General features: G+C 34.4%; 1 protein-coding gene across 2 annotated transcripts in view; it reads left to right on the top strand.

Annotated features, from left to right (window-relative positions):
• Positions 1 to 23,178, top strand: part of LOC124353569 (NFX1-type zinc finger-containing protein 1-like) — a 63,572-nt gene that overhangs the window by 25,998 nt on the left and 14,396 nt on the right. For both annotated transcript variants that reach the window (XM_046803467.1, XM_046803466.1), the window contains exons 2-7: positions 1,883 to 3,554; positions 6,566 to 6,649; positions 9,407 to 9,678; positions 12,804 to 12,947; positions 15,302 to 15,569; positions 21,618 to 21,825. In XM_046803467.1, the coding sequence (XP_046659423.1) occupies positions 1,979 to 3,554; positions 6,566 to 6,649; positions 9,407 to 9,678; positions 12,804 to 12,947; positions 15,302 to 15,569; positions 21,618 to 21,825 (2,552 nt within the window). In that variant the 5' untranslated portion in view covers positions 1,883 to 1,978. The remainder of the gene's footprint in view (positions 1 to 1,882; positions 3,555 to 6,565; positions 6,650 to 9,406; positions 9,679 to 12,803; positions 12,948 to 15,301; positions 15,570 to 21,617; positions 21,826 to 23,178) is intronic.

Below are 23,178 nucleotides of genomic sequence, written 5' to 3'. Positions count from 1 at the left end.
TTTTGAACAGGACCATTGCATTAACGCCTGCTTGGTCCAACATACCATAGAACATGCGGAGGGGCCATCGTCTAGTACCTCTTGATACACTGTATGCGTGTACCATTTTATCAAATGTATCTACTCCTCCTTTAGTCGAGTTGTAAAACTCTATGACTTCAGGCTTTTGGGAGTCTTTATTTACATCAGGTTGGTTATGCATAGTTGACAGAATCAAAACGCATTTGTTCTTTTTAGGAGTAAATGATGTAAGCATCACTTGACCAGAAAATCCAAATTGTGTTGTGTTGACAGGCTTTTGTTTGTCTGCCAAAAATGAGGTAGGAATTTCTCTTTTGTTGCGCCTTACAGTTCCTACAAGTGTTAAGTTGTGATCTTTGGCCATTTGCTCAACAAGAGGCACAGACATAAACCAGTTATCACATGTTATGTTGCGACCCGTACCATGTATTGTTTTTGTCAGATTGTTTACATAATAATCAGCTGAAGTTTTTCCATGGGTCTTTACCAATGTACGGAATTGCATCAATCATGTAGTAAGTGCGTGCATCACACATAGTCACTATTTTAATTCCATACTTATCTGGTTTCTTAGCGATATAAACCTTAAATGGACATCGGCCACGAAATGCCAGCAATTGCTCATCAATAGTAACATAAGCATGGGGCTCATAAACTGATTTGCATTTATCAATGAAGTTCATCCAAAGCTCTCTAATGGGGGCAAAATTGTCTTTTGTATTTCGCACGTCTTTGTTGTCGAATCTTAAGCATATCAGTAAAAACCTAAATCGATTTTCAGTCATAATATGGTATCATATTATAAAACTGTGATCCATAAGGAGACCACATTTCAGAAGTGCTAAGGTGCCCATCTTTCTGTGATCCTGCTGTGTATAGCAAGCCAATCAAAGATAAAATTTCAGTTGAATCAGTATCACATAAATACCTTTGAGGAGAGGTAAATTTTTCTCTACGCTTAGCTATCTCTGTGTTTGTATGAATGACAATCATATTTATGGCTGACTGGTCTAGCAATATTTTAAAAGCATCCTCTTCAGTTGTTATATTTAGAGCTGTTCCCCTTGCATGAGGTATACGAATTATATTTCTATTAGCTGTTCTAGTAGTAGGAGGTGGTACAAGTGACCAAGTATAACCATTTTTACCTTTTACTATAGGTCCTTGTACTTGAGACGCAGGATTATCCGGTTCCGAGTCAGAAGCAGCTGAAGAATCATAGTCGGTCGGGTATTCAGTATTGTCTTCCACAGAAGTTATAGAACTTTGATCTTCATCAATTATCACACTGTCTTCATCTAACATATCTCTAACTATATCACTAAAGTTTGGGTCTATTGTACTTGCCATATTATAATAAAACTTTAAAACTTTAAACACAGCACTCTGCAATTGGACATACACCGAAGGCAACAGGGGTTATACGTCACCCCAAGCAATTATTTATAGTCACTTTGAACTGATCAACACACTTGTTATCTCGCGTGCGGGCACAGACTGGACTGCTTGTAGAATAGATAAAATATCAAGATCGTATTAGCAAGATTGCCACAACAACAACAAAATATTATTCTGTGTGGGGTTACGCGTAACCCCTGTTGCCGTTCTAGGGTTAAGTTAAAAACTAGTAAACTATTATAATTTCATTTCCATAGTTATTTATAAGTTATTTTAGAAAAGTACAATTGACATATCTTCCATTGTTAATTTATCTATTTCATATCCCTTTCAGCTCTACATAAACATTTGGGAATCCAGGAAGCCCAGTTTGAGAACCGGTGATGTATTTATTATAACTTGTATGTACATGGTTTTGAAAATGTATGGGTATGATTTGATTAATTTTGTTTTATTTTTACAGATCTAAATATTTGATGAATACTGTAAAACATGTTAGAGTTCAATATTTTTTGAGATTGGGAATATAACCTTTGGAATATATATTTTGAACATAAACATGATTTTTTATGATGATGATGATGATGAGTATTATTATTTATCTAGTAAATTTCAACATGTTTCTATTGACGGAAATCCTAAAAATACATTGATTGATTCTAAGACTCGTTATCCTGAGTATTTAAGAAATCAAAATGTTACATCAGCCCGTAAAAGAAAATCAAAGAAAACTTGTAAAACGCAGGAAGTAATCACTAGCTCAGGTAGCACCAGTGAAAGCAGGAGGAGGAGTAATAAAAAACCTCTAAAGGAACGTTCAAGGAATGTCGGTTATGTTCAGGAAAGTTGTGAAACGACTGATGAACACATTCATGAAATGAAAACTGTGAGTATTTTTCCAACAGAAAAAGATTTGTTCGGTACTCCTGAATTGGAAAAAAATATTGTGGAAGGTGCATATAGAAATGTGGACCATTACTTAGCAGTACAATTTAGACTTCTTCGAGAGGATTTTATGGGTTCACTTCGAAAAGGAATTATAGACTATCGAAGAAATAATTCTTCCAATGACGATACAGAAGTTTCCTTCTATACTCAAGTACAAGTAACAGGATCTTCTTTTATTGGTGGTGGGAAATTTGGCCACAAGATAAAATTTAATAACAATGTCAATTGGGCTGATTTGTCAAAGGACTGCAAATTTGGCTCCCTCCTTCTGTTTACAACAAATAGATTTGAAACCTTTTTCTCAGGAACAGTGATTGACATGGACAGTGTCAACAGCACAATAATGGTAAAATTCAATAGCAAGTCTGAGACAGCCAATGTCTGTGCTTGGCAGTTCACTGTAGCATTCCCAAAAGTGTATTTTGAACCTTATTTCCATGTATTGAATGGACTTCAAAAAATGGCACATGAAAGATTTCCCATGGAAAAATACATTATAAAAGTCAATTCCAGACCAAATCCACCAGCTTATATCAGGGGATTTGGTCCTAGAACCTACAAAATAAATGGAAATCATTATGTCAATGTCTTAAGTACTACTTCGTGGCCACATCTTGAATCAATGAAATTAAATCCTTCTCAGCATCGTGCATTCCAAGCGGCCCTGACCAACGAGTTTGTAGCAATACAAGGACCCCCCGGGACAGGGAAGACTTTTCTTGCCAAACAAATAGTTGCCACACTTCTGGATAATGTGGAAATGGATACACCTATTCTAGTCGTTTGTTACAAGAACCAGGCCTTGGACCAATTTCTGGAGGGAATTCTAGAGAAGACCAAGAATATCATCAGAATTGGCAGCAAAAGCCAGAGTGAGGTATTGGAAAATTTTAATATAAAGAATCACCGTCCAAAGAACTATGGTTATAATACATATGCAAAACCTATGGAGAGATTAGCTGCTGAGTACTCAGCCAAACAGAAACTATTAAATGAAACCATCTCTCAAGGCGTTAGAGAAGAGATGAGGAAAATTGAAAGGGATATTCAAGTTCTAGAACAGGAATTGGATGATGCCAGAAACTCAGCTGATATAAGTGTTATGAAAAAAGCCAAGGTTGTAGGAATGACTACTTCAGGAGCGGCCAGACTTAGGCCTTGGTTGAACCAGCTTGGAGCAAAGATCGGTAAGTTTCAATTGCTTTATTCAAGTTTGCTTTCAATACAAATTACAGTATTTGCAAGAACTCTGATACGGTAATGTCTGTTATTTGTATGCAATATAATCAATCATGAAGGAACTAATATTCCTTCTATAAGTGAGTTTTGTTTTATATAAACAATGTTTTCTTATGATAGCCATACAAGTTGAGTTGTATATTACTTAAGTTGGGTTGTAATTTGGAAAATCTTTTGATTTTTTATGTACACTAAATAATTTTATTTTACCTATGAAAACAGTTTAAATGATTTTACTTTCTTGGCAAGAACACTTTTTGCACCTATTCTGGATAAAAATTCATGGCCTATAACTCTGTAACTATAATTAACTAAAATATGGTACTATACCTTGTCAAATTTTACAATTATAACATTTTCAACATTTGGAACTGTTTTGACAAGGTATAAAACAATATTTTACTTATTCTGGATCTTTTTCCTTTGTTACTTAATGGCACTTTTGTTGATAAGTGATCCTTCTTCATATTCTTCCCCCTCTTCATCAAGTTCAACCTTTGCTCGTCTCTGCTAGGCCCAACGATCAAGTCCTATCTGAATTTCAGCGTTGTCTTTTCCCCCCAATTGATAATAAATTAACTGAACAGAATTATAGCATTAAGAATACCCATTTCTAATATGTGAATAGACAATAGACAAATTCTTTACTTACAAATTTTTAGAGAATACTATCTCCATCAATAAAAAAAAACTAAAATTACAATACATTTTCAAAGGAAAAAAGCCTGTCTTGCAAAGTACTCCTCAATCGTATGAAAAGGATTCTGCAGCAGCCACAGCTTCACTTTAGTCTTGAATGTTCTCGCATTAGTCAATAGTCAGTAATCTTTATTACAACTTCTTTTAGAAATGCACATGCGTAAAAATTTTCTATACAGATTGGTTAAGTTGTGTTGGCTTCTTTTCTCCTCCGGTCCAGGAATTCATTCATGGAGTAGAATGTTCTGTTGATGAGCCATCTGGTCAGAGTCATTTTCAGCTTCTGTTCTTGGAGTGTCTTCATGTCGTCTGGTAGAAGGTGAACAGCATTTGGCCCATATAGGATGGTTTCTTTTCAAACTGTGGTATGATGCAGGGGCAGGTGAAAATGTAATGAATGGCAAGTGATATATCTATGCATGTTTTGGCCTCTTTGTAGAGTTCCTTGTCAACATGCCTAATAACTTCTTGGGTGTATAAGCCAACTATTATTAAAAACTTGTGGTTGGGGAAAAACTTTTGCAGCTCTCTTTAGGAATTGCAGCTCTCTCTAGGAACCAGTTTTGACATTATTCTGATGGCTTTTTTCTGAATCAGCAGAATTCAATTGAGGTTCCTTGATGTGATCCCTCCCTAGACCATGAGGCCTTATATCACGTGCAAATCGAACAGAGTAACTTTAGTTGTGGTTTCATCACAAATATGCTTGAAACTTTTAAAAATGAACAGACATGAACTTAGTTTCTTGGAAAGACTCAATGTGACTATTCCATTATAAGTTGTTGTCGACTATCATTCCCAGAACCTTGGCATGAGTTTCCAATTTTACGTCCGGAAGAGCTGGAATTTCGACATTGCGATTTGGTCTTATCAGTGTTGACTACTAAATCATTGTGGAATGTCGTTCGTCAGGAGGATGGACAGGACTTGGCCCAATACAGTCTTGTGGTACTCCCCTGCTGATTGGTAGAGGCTTTGTTCTTGTTATTTAAGTTACACCATTTTGTGTGTTTTGTACCTCAATGATTTTATTTCCTTCCTTCAAGGCGTCGATAATAAATTCTGCCAGTTGATCATAGCTGATATTGTTGACCTTCCTTAGACAAAGCCATTCGTTATGAGGATGAACAGGACTTGGCCCATAATCCTGTGGTACTTCCCTGCTGATTGGTAGAGGCTTTGTTCTTGTTATTTGGTTTATACCATTTTGTATGTTTTGAATCTCAACGATTTTATTTCTCTCCTTCAAAGCATCGATGATAAATTCTGCCCGTTTGATCATGACTGATATTGTTGACCTTCCTTAGATAAGGCCATTCGTTAGGAGGATGAACAGGACTTGGCCCAATACAGAGCCCTGTGGTACTTCCCTGCTGATTGGAAGAGGCTTTAAAATTAATGATGTTGGTCTATAGTTGCCTGCTTCAGTATTAATCCAACTTTTAGCTTTTAGCTAAAACCTTGATTTGTTATAGATCTGAAATGAAATGACCTTGGTTTAGGAATAGATTTGTTATGCTGACTAGAGGTGGTATTAAAGATTTGATACAGTGTTTTAGTAATTTTGCTGAAATTTCATCAAGCCCGGCTGAGGTTCTGGGCTTAATGCTTTCTATTATGGCCTTCATTTCTTGTTTGTTAGTGAGAGGTAGTTGTGTTAAGCCATGGTTTTAGACTGTCAGGTGTGGTGCAGTTCGTTTGGAGGGCCTTGGTTGTTGGTGGAGAGTAGTTCTGCTACTTTAGTAAAGTAATGGTTTAAATGGTTGAACATTTTGTGGATAAGATTAACTGTCCTGTGTTGAGCTAGCTCTTGGTTATGACTTTTCCTCTCACTGTTAATAACTTGCCAAAGAGTTTTAGACATCTTAAGGGATTTTGCTACATGATCTAATAACTTGCCAAAGGGGTTTAGACTAGTTTTAGACATGTGTAAGGGCTTTTGCTACATGATCTACTGATAATTTACAACTGAGGTTTTTCAGTATGATGTCGTAGTCTTTCTTGGCTTTGCTCATTTCAGCTTGATCTGTTTCTTCTCCAGTCAGTTCATATATTTTGAGAATTAAAATTTTGAATGAGAATTTAGAAACATTTCTTAAGTGCACAATAAAAACCAAGAGCAGTTTTTATGGCTATCATACAGAAGTTGTGTGTTTTGTTCTCTTACATCAATAAATATTACCATAAATTAAAAATAATAATGTGCAGGATTATGTTAAATATAAAGTAAACACTTTTGTGGTTTTTTTTGTCATGATAGTGGTGATTGAAGAAGCAGCGGAAGTGTTAGAGTCACACGTCGTAACCGCACTCAGCAGCCAGTGTCAGCATGTCATACTCTTGGGTGAGTCATAGCAGTTGTTTTATATATACTATTGTAAAGTATTAGAGTCTAACATCGTGACAGCACTCAGCAGGTAGGTATCCGAGGGGGCCAGTTCAGTAACCAAACTAAACAACTGTCAGGATGATATCATATGACAAGTGAACTGACTAGGGTAGCTGTCTGAGGGGACCAGTTTAGTGACCAAACTAAACAACTGTCAGAATGATATTATATGACAAGTGAACTGACTAGGGTAGCTGTCTGAGGGGACCAGTTTAGTGACCAAACTAAACAACTGTCAGGATGATATTATATGACAAGTGAACTGACTAGGGTAGCTGTCTGAGGGGACCAGTTTAGTGACCAAACTAAACAACTGTCAGAATGATATTATATGACAAGTGAACTGACTAGGGTAGCTGTCTGAGGGGACCAGTTTAGTGACCAAACTAAACAACTGTCAGGATGATATTATATGACAAGTGAACTGACTAGGGTAGCTGTCTGAGGGGACCAGTTTAGTGACCAAACCAAACAACTGTTAGAATGATATTATATGACAAGTGAACTGACTAGGGTAGATGTCTATGGGGCCAGTTTAGTGACCAAACTAAACAACTGTCAGGATGATATTATATGACAAGTGAACTGACTAGGGTAGCTGTCTGAGGGGATCAGTTTAGTGACCAAACTAAACAACTGTCAGAATGATATTATATGACAAGTGAACTGACTAGGGTAGCTGTCTGAGGGGACCAGTTTAGTGACCAAACTAAACAACTGTCAGGATGATATTATATGACAAGTGAACTGACTAGGGTAGCTGTCTGAGGGGACCAGTTTAGTGACCAAACCAAACAACTGTTAGAATGATATTATATGACAAGTGAACTGACTAGGGTAGATGTCTATGGGGCCAGTTTAGTGACCAAACTAAACAACTGTCAGGATGATATTATATGACAAGTGAACTGACTAGGGTAGCTGTCTGAGGGGATCAGTTTAGTGACCAAACTAAACAACTGTCAGAATGATATTATATGACAAGTGAACTGACTAGGGTAGCTGTCTGAGGGGACCAGTTTAGTGACCAAACTAAACAACTGTCAGAATGATATCATATGACAAGTGAACTGACTAGGGTAGATGTCTGAGGGGACCAGTTTAGTGACCAAACTAAACAACTGTCAGAATGATATCATATGACAAGTGAACTGACTAGGGTAGATGTCTATGGGGCCAGTTTAGTGACCAAACTAAACAACTGTCAGAATGATATCATATGTTAAGTGAACTGACTAGGGTAGCTGTCTGAGGGGACCAGTTTAGTGACCAAACTAAACAACTGTCAGAATGATATTATATGACAAGTGAACTGACTAGGGTAGCTGTCTGAGGGGACCAGTTTAGTGACCAAACTAAACAACTGTCAGGATGATATTATATGACAAGTGAACTGACTAGGGTAGCTGTCTGAGGGGACCAGTTTAGTGACCAAACCAAACAACTGTTAGAATGATATTATATGACAAGTGAACTGACTAGGGTAGATGTCTATGGGGCCAGTTTAGTGACCAAACTAAACAACTGTCAGGATGATATTATATGACAAGTGAACTGACTAGGGTAGCTGTCTGAGGGGATCAGTTTAGTGACCAAACTAAACAACTGTCAGAATGATATTATATGACAAGTGAACTGACTAGGGTAGCTGTCTGAGGGGACCAGTTTAGTGACCAAACTAAACAACTGTCAGAATGATATCATATGACAAGTGAACTGACTAGGGTAGATGTCTATGGGGCCAGTTTAGTGACCAAACTAAACAACTGTCAGAATGATATCATATGTTAAGTGAACTGACTAGGGTAGCTGTCTGAGGGGGCGAGTTCTGTGTCCAAACTAAATTATTGTCAGAACGATATCATAGATGACACGAGAACTGAGTAAACAGTAATGTAATGTTTAATGACATAATGTCAACAATATTCTACCTTTCATAATGATCTATATAACTGTCTCGGTTCTGAGCTCACAACATGTTGTGTCACACACCGTATATTTATGACACATGAGACCTGACTAGTTAATACTCTTAAAGTTTATATGGAGCATACCTAGAATGTGAGACGGTGCCCACATAACTATCCTTTTCAGTTTAAACAGACAGGTTTTGGCACACCCTTATGTCTATTCCTGCAATAACCCTCAACACTTAGGTAGCCATATCAACCTCATCAACCATCTTCCGCAATATACAAGACCTTTCGATCTTCCCTTCTCAGTATATTGTTATATGTGGCTAATGATGTCCATAAGGTTGCCTAGATTTCAGTGATCTAATGTTGGTTCTACTGGAAACGATAAACCAGCCAGAATTGATTCCTACTCAAGTGAGGAATTAGGAAGGATTAGTTTTCCGCCAATGGACTTGACTATCCAACTGTAGGGCAGGTTTGTGCTTCTGTTGTTTATTCAACAGCTAATTGGAATGTTTCCTGTCACCCCCACATGATTGCTTTGATTAGTGTAGGGTTACGCTTCTAAGAAAGTGCTCCCAAACACTGCACCATAAGAATGCATGTCTGGTATTTATTCACTTTTTCTCTTATAGGGTGTTTGACTGAGCTAAGATCAATCGTCTCTTTGTGTACTGTTTAAGATCAGTGGTTTAGTGATACTATAGCAGTAACAGAAGATGGAAAATTATATTTTTTATTAATGGATATTATAACACAGGAAATAAATAACAGTTGGTAAACCTTTTGTTGACAGGTGACCACAAACAGCTGAGGCCTAGCACTGAAGTATATGAACTATGTCAAAAATACAACTTAAACATCTCGTTATTTGAGCGGATGGTTGAGAATGGATTGAACTGCTACCGGTTGAATGTCCAACATCGCATGCGACCGGAGTTCTGTTCTCTAATATCTCCAACCATATACGATGACCTCACCAGTCACAAGTCCACCGAGAACCGACAGAATATTCCAGGAGTCAGCAAAAATCTTTTCTTTATCACACACAACTTCAATGAGCGTAAGGTAAATGCCTTCACTAAGTCGATACTCTTTTACAGTAATATGTCTCACTTAGTAGGCTAAACCATTTTACTCTTTTACGAGATGTGTTTTTTAAGTAAGGTCCGTTTGAACTTAAATACACAACAAAAGGTTATGTCAAAAGAGTAAATTTTTTCAGAAGGTACATATTTTATTCTATTTTTCGACACAGTTGCCAAGTTTGTTCATACACTTATTACACCTCTTATCCAATTTTAAAATATCCTCTTCATAAAAATCTACCAATGACTAAGAGTTCACTGCTGTTTTCCCATTGTCGTCATCATTGTACCGATTCCCACTGAGGTGTTGTTTGAGATGTCTTTCTATTTAACTGTCTGCACAACATCTTAAAGCAAAGTGACCCATAAACTTGAAGTTTTCCATGAAGCCTTTATTTTTACATAGACAACACTGACTTAGATGATGGTGCGTGTAACTCTACTAAATTATAATAAATGGTTGTTCAATTTTGTTGCTGGAATTTATTAAAATTTTGGAAATAACTATTTTAATAATAAAAAAATACACTAACGAAATTATGGTTATTTTATCAATGATCAAAATTATCGTACAATCATATAAAATTATTTTCTGTAAGAAAACAAAAACATTAGACTAAAAATAGGATAATTATCGTAATTGTACATCTCGGTACACTGATCTAAAGCCATCTATTGACTGGTAAAATAATCTCTAGAGGATTACATAAATGTCGAGGTTACTATCACAGGACTGTAGGACCACACTGGACAATTTTTTTCACTGGACATGCCCAAGGAGACTAGAAGAAACTCATAAATTTTAGAAAGACAACCTTCCCATAAAAACCTTCTGTCTCTAAAGCATTTACTATAAACAGAAGCCTGGAATCCTATTTTTTCTTTACAAGATGTAGATTAAGCCTACCTACACTAAGTGCAACAATCCAACCTGCACTCGACTGGCCATGCCCCAAAAAAAAGTTTTGGGAAAGGCAAAAAAAAGGAAAACAAATCAATTACACTGAGGAAATTTCTCAACCCTCAAAGAAGAATTTTTAAATATACAAGACAAATTCCTACTGTCCGGAAATGTAAATGACCAACTGCTGCTGCAACAAAGAAGAAATCATATGACCAAGAACTTAAATGGGGCAGACAAGAAGCCAACACTACATATATACAACAAGCCAACAATAAATCCAAAGCTGTCTGGAATATCATTAACAGTAAAAGCAGAAGAAAGGTAGACTCTGAAACAACTAAGCTAGAAATACTCCACGAAGGTTAATTATACAGACACTAAGATTATAGCTAACCATTTCAATGAATACTTTTTAATGTAGCTGACAAAACACTGAAGGCTAACAACATGAATGTCAATTCATCTACAAACACTAAAATCTTCAAGCAGTTTCTACAGAGTGTCTTATAAATTTTCAACAATATTCAGCTGATAAAGTGAAGGAGACGATAAAATCATGAAAAAGTCAACTTCTACAGGGATTGATGAAATATCAACTAAGATCCATAAGTATTGCTCAGATGAACTAATAATCCCACTCTTTAAAATCTCAAACTTGTCCATGGAGCAAAGCATTTTCCCATCTAAACTAAAAATAAGTCAAATCTATCCAAAACTGAAGGTATTAGCAGCTATAGACCAATATCTTTGCTCCCATCACTCTCAAAATTCATAGAAAAACATTTATAATCACCTGACTTTTGGAGTATTTAAGAATAAATTACTAACTGACAAGCAGCATGGTCTTATATCTGGTAATCTGGATTTTTTCTACTGCAGTTATTGACCTTATAGAATTGGCAACATAGAAATTGGTAACACAGTAACTACTGTACTCCTTGACCTTAACTAGACATTTGACTGCTTAGGTCATGACCTCATACTGACTAAACTTAACAGACTTGGGATCCAAAAAACAAAATTCCAGTGGTTTGCAAATTACCTTAAGGAATGAAGTCAGACAGTGGAACTAAAGGAAACAATCAAAAGGGCTCATAAGTATAGCTCAGTCTTCTGCCAGTTAGAAGAGGAGTTCCACAAGGCTCGATCCTTGGACCAGTCCTATTCATATTATTCTTCGACTTCCAGGACATCTAGTTAAATATGAAACTGTGCTACTTACAGCTAATAAGGATACAAAGCAACTAGAAATAGACTTGTTCATTTCCTTCAATATATACCCCAAGAATATATACTTACAAATAATCTTGTTCTCAATGAGGATAAAACCCAAAAAATCTTGTTTGGTACTAAAAAAGATCTTATAAGTGAACTGCCAGGCCTCCAAGCAGCTGGCGATGTTAAAAATCTAGGCATAATACTTGATGAGAGACTTGCCTGAGCTTCAAAAGTCACGTAGACAATATAAGCTTAGCTCAGCTCTATTCGCACTGAAAAGAACTAAACAGGTAGTAGTCCTGAACCCACGAAAATTGCAAACCATGCACTTTTTGAAAGCCACTTATGTCGTGGAATAACCTGTCTGGGGTTGTTCTTCGGATGGAAATCTTCTTCTTGTCCCAATTATGCAGAAGAAAACACTAAGTGTAATGGCAGGAATAGGACTTGGAGAGAACTGCAGAAACGTATTCAAAGACTGGAAATTGTTGACAGTGACTCCCATCTACATCCTGGAAACCATTATACACTACAGAACCAAGGTTCCTCCTAAACAAAGTCATCTGCACATTCACTTCACCAGATAAGCATAAGACTATACACTCCCTATTCACTGTACTGCCCTATTTGAAAAAGAAACTGTCTTATTCTAAAATTAAGCTGTGTAACAAGCTGCCTGACTACCTGAAAGATGACAACCCAAGAACCATGAAGAGAATCCTTCTCCATTAGCTACAGAACCAGGCCTTCTACACACTTGATAATTCTACTCGTGGAATGACAATCTTTGACTTGACTAGACTTCTATCTATTCTGACATACTTTTGTCTCTGTAACATATCTCAATAAGATTGTTTAATAAAGAATATTGTCTATTTATAAGTAAGTAATTTGTTCACACACATTATTTTTAGCGTTCTTTTGAAACGACAAAATAAATCGGCATTACAACAATATAATTTGCTTGTAATTTAATGTTCCAGCTGCCGAATTCAGTAAGCTTCAGGAATGAGCATGAGTCAAGTTTTGTGGTTCAGCTTGCGAGGTACTTAATAATGCAGGGAACCCACCCAGAAGACATAACAGTTTTGGCCACGTACTCGGACCAAGTCAGAAATATTTCTAAGGTCAGTTTCTTTAGGAAAGTACATTTTAGTACACAAAACCTCAACTAGTACATATGTTTTACCTAATTTGCTTACAATTAGACATATGGTAGACTCTAAAATACTAATAAAGATTTCAAGTCTAACCACAAGCTGTTGTTTGAGTTTCTTTCTCAATTAAACTCTTTTTTTCTTTCTCAATTAAACTCTTTTTGCCTTTAGCTGTGTGCTTCTAAGCAATTTTATTGAAAAATCTAAGTACAGTTATAGGCAAATCTTTGAAAATTCATGAAGAATCTTAAAAACAAATTAAAAATTATTGTTATTATTTCGTAAATTAATGAAAAATTGAAGGAAAATCTGTGTTCTACAAAGTTAATTATAACACATTTTTTATCTTTATTATCTTGTTTCCAAAAATGTAAATTTAGCTTTTTATTTATCTCTTTTTCATATAAACAATTTAAAAATCTGTTAGGCAAATGTACTTTAAATTCTTCTAACTCAAAAGATAACATTGTAAATCCAAATTTAGATTCAATTTCTTATATTCTTTCAATCTTAACTTCCCTATTTTATTTAACTCTTCTAAGACCATTTAGTGAGACAATCGTTTGTACTGCAAAATATTTTGTAGAAAATGCCAGAATTATGCACTCTATAATGCGAGAATTCCTTTCGAAACGGATGAAAAATTTTAACCTTTTTTTGAATAATCATAATTAATTTCATCAATGTATTCTTCAGGTGTTTTCTCCAAATGTTCTATAAAATCATAAATACCCTTGGTCAAAAACTGGTAGATATAACATTAGTATACTCGTATAAGGGCAGAACGTATTAATCCGAAGCGCTTTCTTCTTAATTATCTCGCACCCAATTTGGTTAACTTCCCGGTATTTTAACCACCACCCCTAGAATCCTCTCCAGTCTTTTTTGTCAAACCTCCAACGCTCAACCTCAAAATGCCTTTGGTAAAATCCAGAAAATAAAACTAACTACGATCTAATTTTAACTTCCAGACTAACCTATATCTGGACTTAACCTGTCACCGAATTCCGCTTATCCCCGAATCTGATAGCACCTCACTTAAAAGCCTGGGGTGTAGCCCCCAGTGAGCCGAAGGCAAGTTTTTATATATTCATAAGATAATTCAAAATGGTCATTCCTTCATCTAAATTCTGGAACAAATTTCTTTTCATTTTTGTGTTTATATTGTAATTGTTTTAGCTGATTGTTCAAATTCGTTAATTTATTTAGAAATTTCTTAAGTTTTGGTTTCTTATACATTAATTAAATTACAAAGTCTAAAAACTAAATATTTGTTATCAATAATTTCTCCTCTTTCAGAATAATTATATAACAGCTGATCCAGATGGCTCCTTCTTTTATTTATATAGAAAATTACTTTGTTATAGATGCAAAGAAGAATTATAAGACTACCAATAAATAAAATTTTCAGCAAAAATGTTTATATTTCTACAACTAATATAAATAGAAAAGATTTAATTTTATTATTCAACTATTTAGGTTATTATGTTTATGATTATAAAATTTTCTCTAAATTTGTGATGTCGGCATTACCTATGTCGAACTTGACCCTGAACTTTTAACAGAAATGTTCAAATCTTGAACTTTACTTAACCGATTTTAATGAAATTTGGTAACACATAGCAATCTTGATGCATCTTGTATATAATTCTGGAAAGACCTCTGGAAATGTTTAAGTTTTGTAATTCATCTGGATGATAAGAACCATTCAATTTTACTCTATCGATTTTTTACATTCGAACTATTGAAATTTGAAGTATTTTTTCTTGATTATTCTGTCTATGTTTGAAAAGCAATAATAATGAATTTAGGATTGAATATGTTTCATTAAATATTTGTAATATTGAACGAATAAGTTGTTCTTTTTGTTCAACACATCTTCAATCTAGAAACTTAAACATAATATTTTGAGATTATGTAATATCAATCAATTGAAGTGTAGTAATGGTTTTATAATCAATCAATCAATCATTGGAATTCTAGTAAAAGTTTTGTTAGTTGTAATTTTTCATTGTGCTGAGTTATTACATACACATTAATGCACAATATTCACTTTCTGCAGTTGTCCATTTCAAAATGATGTCAATTCAAAATGTTTGCAGCTAAAATGTTTAAGAAATCTACAAGTTTTACAAAAAGTGTAAAATATGCAGGCAAGTCAAATGTAGTATCAGTTTTTATCATAGAGTGAAGGTTAACTAAGAAAATAATTCATTCTAACAGTCGTATTTCCAATTTATTAAAAACTTATTAGAAGACAACTATTAGAACAAATAATTTGAAACATATTAATATCATACACACTTTAGTTATTTCTGTTGTAGATGATGAAACAATATTCAGAAACCATGTCAATGAATGCTTCAACAGTCGATGATTTCCAAGGCCAAGAAAATAAAATCATCATACTTTCATTGGTTCGTAGCAACAATAAAAGGAATGTTGGGTTTCTGAAGATGGAAAACCGTGTATGCGTTGCCTTGTCTCGTGCCAGAGATGGGTTTTATATTATTGGCAACATGAAACTTCTTGCTTCTAACACTGACATATGGTGGGAAGTAGAGCGATCCCTACTTAAACACAATGCAATAGGTTAGTATTATTATCAGTATTTTTAATTATTGATTTTTTTAATATAGTGATGGGCAATTCCGAAATGATTGGATTCCGATACAATAAAGAGGTATTGGTTCTTGATTCACAGTTCGATTCATGTGTTATTTGTAATCACGCATTCCAAACAAATTCAAAGAAATTAGGCAAAAACATGTTATTATTGGGCTTCTAAAAAGGTAAAAGTTTTAAAATTAAAGCACAAAATGTAAAGAAATCCATAACACCGTAAACAGTTTTGTGTAAAGATATACAACTAACTATATATACACATACACCTACCTGTATAACATAATTATAAGAAATACATACAACTAAACTTTTAATTAGTAAAATTGAGTAACTTGTTATGATTTAAAAATCTTGATTTGTTAACTCTCTGAACTAACAGCAACTTCCACTTATTTAAGTGTGCGATACTTTGTAGATTTTTGTTAACTTTTACATCACACCTATTTTGGTTGTCCTTGCACTTTTATTAAAATATTTAACAGTGTATAATCTCTTAAATCATGAGATTTGCACTTTACTTCGTAGAATAGTTTGAATCTTATTAAAGTGGATAACAGAAACAGTCTGGTTTAAACTAACCTTAATATTTCTGTTCAGTTTGAAGCATTGTACTGTGACAAATGTTTTTTTGCACTCCCTTTTCTGAAGTAAACTTTTTTAAAGTTCTTTAAAGCACAACACCTGGAAGTGATTCAAGATTTAAGATTCAAAAAGACTTTATTCGTGAAATGCATATCATGTATAAGAATAGTGTCAAATAAAAACACAAATTTGCTATTGAAATACCATTAAATTAATTATATAAAGAAAACAACAAAGTATACATATATATATATATATATATACATACATACACACATACACACATACACAAAATAGTTACCTCCCAATTTACCTTCTTTCCAAAAATTCCTCAAATAAATAAAGTGCTAGGTCCAGCAGGTAAGATTTTAATTTCATTTTCATTTTTTTTAAGCTTTGTTCTTATCTCTCTTGGTAGGTTTTTAAAGACCTAATGTCCCATAAAATCAGTTTTCTTTTTGAAAAAAAAATCAAGATTATGTTGTGGGAAATTTCTGTTATGACTTGTGTTGTATTGATGACTATTAACTAGAATTGGAGTGTTGTTTTCTTATTGTTTCGCATAGAGAACTGTTTCATAAATATATAAACTGTATACCTTTAAAATTCCATTTTCTGTAAATAATTCTTAATGGAGTCAGTCTTTTTAAGTCTAAGAATAATCCATAGAGCTTTCTTTTGTTGGACTAGTAATCTATCCAGATTCTTTTTTGTTGTTGCGCCATATATGCTTATTCCATATGATAAGTGTGAATGCACTAGAAAAATATAAAAGTGCACAACATTACAAAACAAAATTAAAGGTGTGTGCGTTAAGTTTGGAAAATTCACCTGTTTGACATGTAAAATCCTTTAGGCAAATCAGAATATGTTCTTTGGGAACTCTAAACAATAGTCTGAAATGAGAAGAACTGTCTTGCACTCATCACAGTTAAATTTTTATTCCAACTTCTTCACAAGCCACCAGCAAATAATCCTGCTAGGAAAATAACATTGTCTTCTAGAGATGGGCATGAAACTGTAAACATCGTGGCAGCAAGTAGAACTATGTAACACATCGTAACATTTCAGAAATCTCTTAAGGCAAGTGAGGACAAAGGGATGAATGGAAAGGCTAGCAGTAAGTTTATTGCTTCTTGAGTTAATGCCGGCTCCGAAGGCACCTCTCACAATTAGTGGCAAAGTCCTACATAGTGTGTAAACTATCAGATTTCAGTGTGTAGTGAAAAAAGTGGCAGAATGTTTAACATGGAGCCTGTCCTACTTATGGTGTAGTGTTCATTGCCACCATGCTCATGCCTTCAATTTTAGCAACGCAACTAAGTAGCAGCCTTGTGGAGACATCGTCTTTATTCATGTTTATCATCATATAATTCATGTTTCTTCGTGTAAACAACTGGATCTACCTTAGGTGTATTGTTGGACTTGGCTTAATTACATAGTAGTTAACCTACTTGTAATGTATGGGTTCACTGTTAATTCCTCTATTATAATTATTAACCGTTAATTAGTCTAATAGAGTAATAAAAATGTCCTTTGTTATTTAGAAAACAGCTACAGTTAACAGATGTATTCAAATTAAAATTTTTTACTCACATACACAAAACAATAACAGATACACTACACTTCCATAATTTAAAATGAAAAACTCCTCATATAGACTATAGGTCTGTGTAAGGGGAAGAGTCCATAAATCAGTCCTTTCTGTATTTAAAATTTATATAGTATGGTTTTCCATTCAAATTTACAAAGGGTTGGTTTAATATTATACGAAATACATTATTATGAATTCAATATAGGCATCGTTTGACCACCATATTTACTGTTAGATGGATGAAAACAATCCAAAAACACCACTAAACCACATCCAACAATAATAATTCTTATGTACACAATATTTCCTGTTAAGAGGCTTCTACATAATTTATTGGTAACACGAACAAATCAATGCCTCTGCAGCAGCATCACCCAGGTTGAACCACCACTGACCCACCCTACGCTTGTACTCTGCTACACATTTGCCCTCTGCCTTTAATATGTGCTCCGGTAGATTTTTATAAAGCACATGACCTATGTAAAAGCAGTTAAATTTTTCTACGGAACAATTTTTGGTCTTGGTATTTCATATCCAAATTGTATTCTATGTGTGGTAGTATAGTGAAGCACTACAAAGATAAAATCTTCGTATTTTTTTCCATGCAGTAAAAGAAATTTTATATATTATTGCCGTACACTTAAAACAGGAAATTCGTGGTATAAAAGATTAGAAGGATATCTGCGATTTCTCCTCAAAATGATCCTTATTATATTTCTCTGTGTGACCGCAAGTTGTTCCAGTACAACAGACGACACTCCTCCCCACACGAGAGTACCATACTCTTAACTAATACTGAGAACTGAGAATAACCATTGATTGATAACTACAGATATAAAGTCGTATACTTCCTCTAGCGGACGGGTTGTAACATAGAGATGCCTTTGTAAGACCTGCATGGCTTCATTGACAACGGATAGGAATGGTGAGGAACATTTGTTTCACAAAAATATACATTGCGGCCCTCAAATCAAAACATTAATAACGGGTGTCTCTCCTTCACTAGAGTGCTCACACTCATCTCTCAGATAATATGTCGCAGATCGACGCATGAGATCAGGGTGTAAACTGATAATGACTGTCTTATTTCAAAGAACTATTTGTTAGTGAGAATTGACCAATTGACTTGTGGACGATCTTCGCTGATAAACTAACTTCAGCACTTATGCCTTGAACTTGCTAAAGAAAATATAGAAACAGTATGCATGAGAAGAATCGACCTAACCTCATAGATAGGGATAAGGGAACTGTGTACCATTTCGAGAAATATCATAGTGCGAAAAATACATTCCTGGCTGCACGAAATGGAATGAAACAGAAAACAATTGGGCTAAAACTGTAAGATATGTATAAGTTATGCAGACAGAGCCTGCCATTGTCAGAAATAAAATAAGACTTGTTGAAAAGCAATAATAATAAGGATGTGAGCCAAACAGTTAAGAATGGAAGATAGAAGGGTTGATCAACCTTTAGTCATGTCAGATTGCTGGGATGACTGAACACACACACACAAAAGATATGTTAACCATTGGTGATAGGGAGGGATCGAGTACTGAAGGATGCAAATTTAGGACAATTACACTTACTATTTATTGGTTGGAAAGTCTGACAAAAGCCTAGAAGATAGAAATCTTAATCTTAAACTACTATTGCAAACAGAATAAAATGAATAAAAGGAACAAAAAGGAAAATGAATGCTACACTAAATTTAGCGAAGCTAACATTGTACCGTATACGAAAGCTTGATACGCTTAAGTAACTTTTTTAAAGTTGTAATTGGACAATCAACTAAGCAATCTAATGAACAATCTGTTCCCTCTAATACTTAGGAAATGAAGTACAAGACAAGAGCATCTGTTAATTCAAAATACACGTTGACTTCTAGAATGAAGCCTAATTCCTTCGCTTTACCATCAAGGAAACAAATCAGCCAGGTGCTAAAAATATAGAATGACAGCCTTCAAATGTGTGGGAAGTGGCAAAGTATAATAGCAATACTGAAATTTTGGTTATTGGAGATGGCCACACATGGATTGGGGAGGTGCTGCGAGTAGAAGAATTCTGCCATCCAAGCAAGTCTATGGACTACGTCACTACGCTTCTCATTGTTGGAGGCACTGTTGGATCAGCAACACAACACCAACACCATGTTGGATTCACTCCAACATCTGCCCACCAGTAATCCTCAGCTTGATATTCTTGTCTGTGAAACCCCTTTAGGAAATTTAGTAATCCTAACTTCTACTGAGTCATAAAGCAAACAAATTCTCTTTAAACCTGGAATCACTGTGACGAACTAATTATGGAGATATCTATTGACAGTATTATTGTCCGCATTCATTAATTACTTTTATAGGAGCAATATAGCAGAGTAATATATGAAACGTTTTATCAATCTCTTCACCGATAGTGATTAAGTCGTTATTCATCACAATTCCTAAAACGTGTTATTGTCGTACCCACTGTATGGAAATACTTATATAAAATAATTACAGAAGTTAGGTTTCATTAAGTGCATGTTTTAGAGTTAGTGTTCATGGAATAGACACACAACATGGCTTTTGTTTTTCCTGACTTATGCATGTCACAATGCTCTGATATGTTTTGTTTCCTTTAACCTAGATTTTAGTCATGCATTAGTTTAGTATTTACCTGAAGTAGAGATCAGATCTTGAAACGTAGTGTTACTTATATTGTATCACTTAGCACTCAAATGTCCGGGAAAATCCTGTTTTCTCCACAGTCCTTCCATCGTCATAAACAAAGAATGTCTTGTTATTCGTTTTCCCAATGATTGATCTCTGTAAAACTAAATAATAAGTTTGTTCACTTTTCCTGTTATGTAACAGTTCCTGTTGTATATATTGTGTTTTTACTGTATTCTCAAATCCAGATTTTTGTCAGTTCAGATCACTTTTGGTGCTAATTAATCAGGATAAAGGATGTTGTAGTGTACATAGCAGTATTGTAATTATTGTTAGTTTGAACTGTGTTGTCTTCTTGTGCCATATTTGGATTGATTGTGCATTTAGTCACCTTTTCATTATGGAAATCCAGCTAATCATAAGTTGACTATGTAGGCTTGTGCGAATCACAAATTTAGTGAGTTATTTTATATGGCTGTAGTGGTTGGAGAAAGCTCTGCTATCTGTTATATGCTGATGACACAAATGTGGTTATCTCGGGAAAAAAGTGTCGAAAGTGTTGAGATGTCCGCTTTCATAGGTCTCTCAGTGATTAAAGACTTCTTGATCAGAAAAACCCTTTTATTAAACTCAAACAAATAAAATTTTATCTTTTTCCACAAAAAAAGCTCTATGTTCTTTCTCAACATTGAAACAGGTCAAGAATCTTTGGAAGGAACAAAATGGGGAGTGAGCGGTGTACTGCACGTTCCTTATTTTCTGTCCACTACAGGAAAAAGTCGTCTTGACCCCCCCCCTCCCAAAATGTGAGTGGAGTAATTGAAACTGACTAAAGCAAAATATATATGACGTATGTTTCTAATCTGTTGTAGGTTTTTGTATGCAATTAATTGTATTTGTATAATTTATATTTTTAATGTTAAATTTTACATATTGATTGTTAGATTTGATATATTAACTGTTCAATTTTATAATATTAATTTTTAATTTTATATATTAATTATTAAATTTTATACTTATTGTTAAGCTGTTAATGCTACTTTTGGACCTCTGTGTGATTTTTATTTTATTTAATTTGTAGAATAGTTCATTGTTACGTGTACTTCTGGCTTGGCCATCTGGTAGCAAATAGATGTTAATACTTGTAGAAGTCTTAAGGCAATAAACATGATTTAATTTGGTTAATTTTGTTAGGAAACTCCCTGAGTCTTCATTGCCAGTACCATCCAGAAATAATCACCTCGGTATCAACAGGGGAAGAGATCGCAGAGATCATAAAGAAAGGTTGCAATAAGGTATGTGGGTCACACATATTCCGTTGTGGCCACACCTGCAAGTATGGGTGTCATACTGCTGACAGAGAACATATAGGAGTGTACAAATGTCCTTCACATCCTGAAAGGTACGTTACAATAATGTTATGTTATATTACTTATGGCTCATGCTATTCTAAGGTTGTGTGAATGAAAGAGATGCACTGTAATGTAAAGTATATCAACAGGTATTGTTCTAGAAGGAACCTGCCACTGCTGCATCACCTATCGCTCTGCTCCGTGTTATTGTTAAAATTGTCTTTGTTTATTTCTGCATTTAGACACGTGAAGGAAATAGTTTATAAACAATAACTTCTACTTTCTATTTCCATAAATATGAGAAAAAATACCGGATTTTGGCACTTTTCTTTGAAAATTTTTAACTCTGAAAATTGTGATCCGATTAAGACCAAAGTTTTTAAAAAAACATTATATTCAAGTGTAATGATTTTCAGTTTGTAAATTTTTAACTATACAAATAAAAGTTCTTACCAATTTACCATCTTAATCTTTATTCTCGACTAGGTGTTTTGTAAAATACGGGATTGGTCACGTTATGGAGCTCTTAAAGCACTGCCTTAGGCATGTAATTTAGTAAACCACTATTCAAAACTTTAATTTTTAACTTCGGTTACTTTAAACAGATTTTGTTAATATACTGTAACAGTTATACCTCCTTGTTTAAACATGCAAACCTCCAGACTGCAAGGTTGTTGTTACAATGATTGTGCACAGCTTGCGTGCATTCAAGATCGGAAGGACAAAGAGTAATTAATGTTGTTTGAATATATTCTCACATTTCTCACAAGGGCTTTGGACCAACAAAGTCAGGATTAATTGTTTGCTAAGAAGTCGTTTTCGAATTACATTATTTATACAATATTTACATTGAAGCAGTGAACCATACAACAAAAAGTTTAAATTTTGATAGAATAATTGACGATTTTACCCATGGGGAGCCAGAAAAAAGCCATTATTTAAGTAAGCAAAAGTTAATATTTTTAAATTCAAAGAGATCTTTTGAATCCATCAAATTTTTTGTTTCCTTTTTTTATTTCTATCTTTACTGTGATTATTGTTATTATTGTCTGCAATCTGACAGAAATAAATAGGCCTACTTTTTTAAATCTTGATTTCTATTTCCATATTTAAATACGCAAACTATAGAACTATCAGTGAGAAATTGGAGGAATGCCATTATAGTTTATAGAAAACCACGAAGTAAAACAATATTAAATCATAACTTAGTCAATCATGCATGACTTAGTGTGCATGATGGCTTGGGTAAGTATGAGGGGATGAATGAATTATTGTCGAGGGGCACATTATTACTCAATACGGCCATATTAACCTTTACAATCAAAAATATCCACTGCTATGGACATTAGCATATATAAATAATATAACAAATTTGAATCTAACTTTATTTCTAGATAGGCAAT

Source organism: Homalodisca vitripennis, chromosome 2, assembly GCF_021130785.1.
Source record: "Homalodisca vitripennis isolate AUS2020 chromosome 2, UT_GWSS_2.1, whole genome shotgun sequence".
NCBI lineage: Eukaryota > Metazoa > Arthropoda > Insecta > Hemiptera > Cicadellidae > Homalodisca > Homalodisca vitripennis.
Note: the sequence above shows the minus strand (reverse complement) of the source record. Positions and strands in the feature narration are given on the sequence as shown.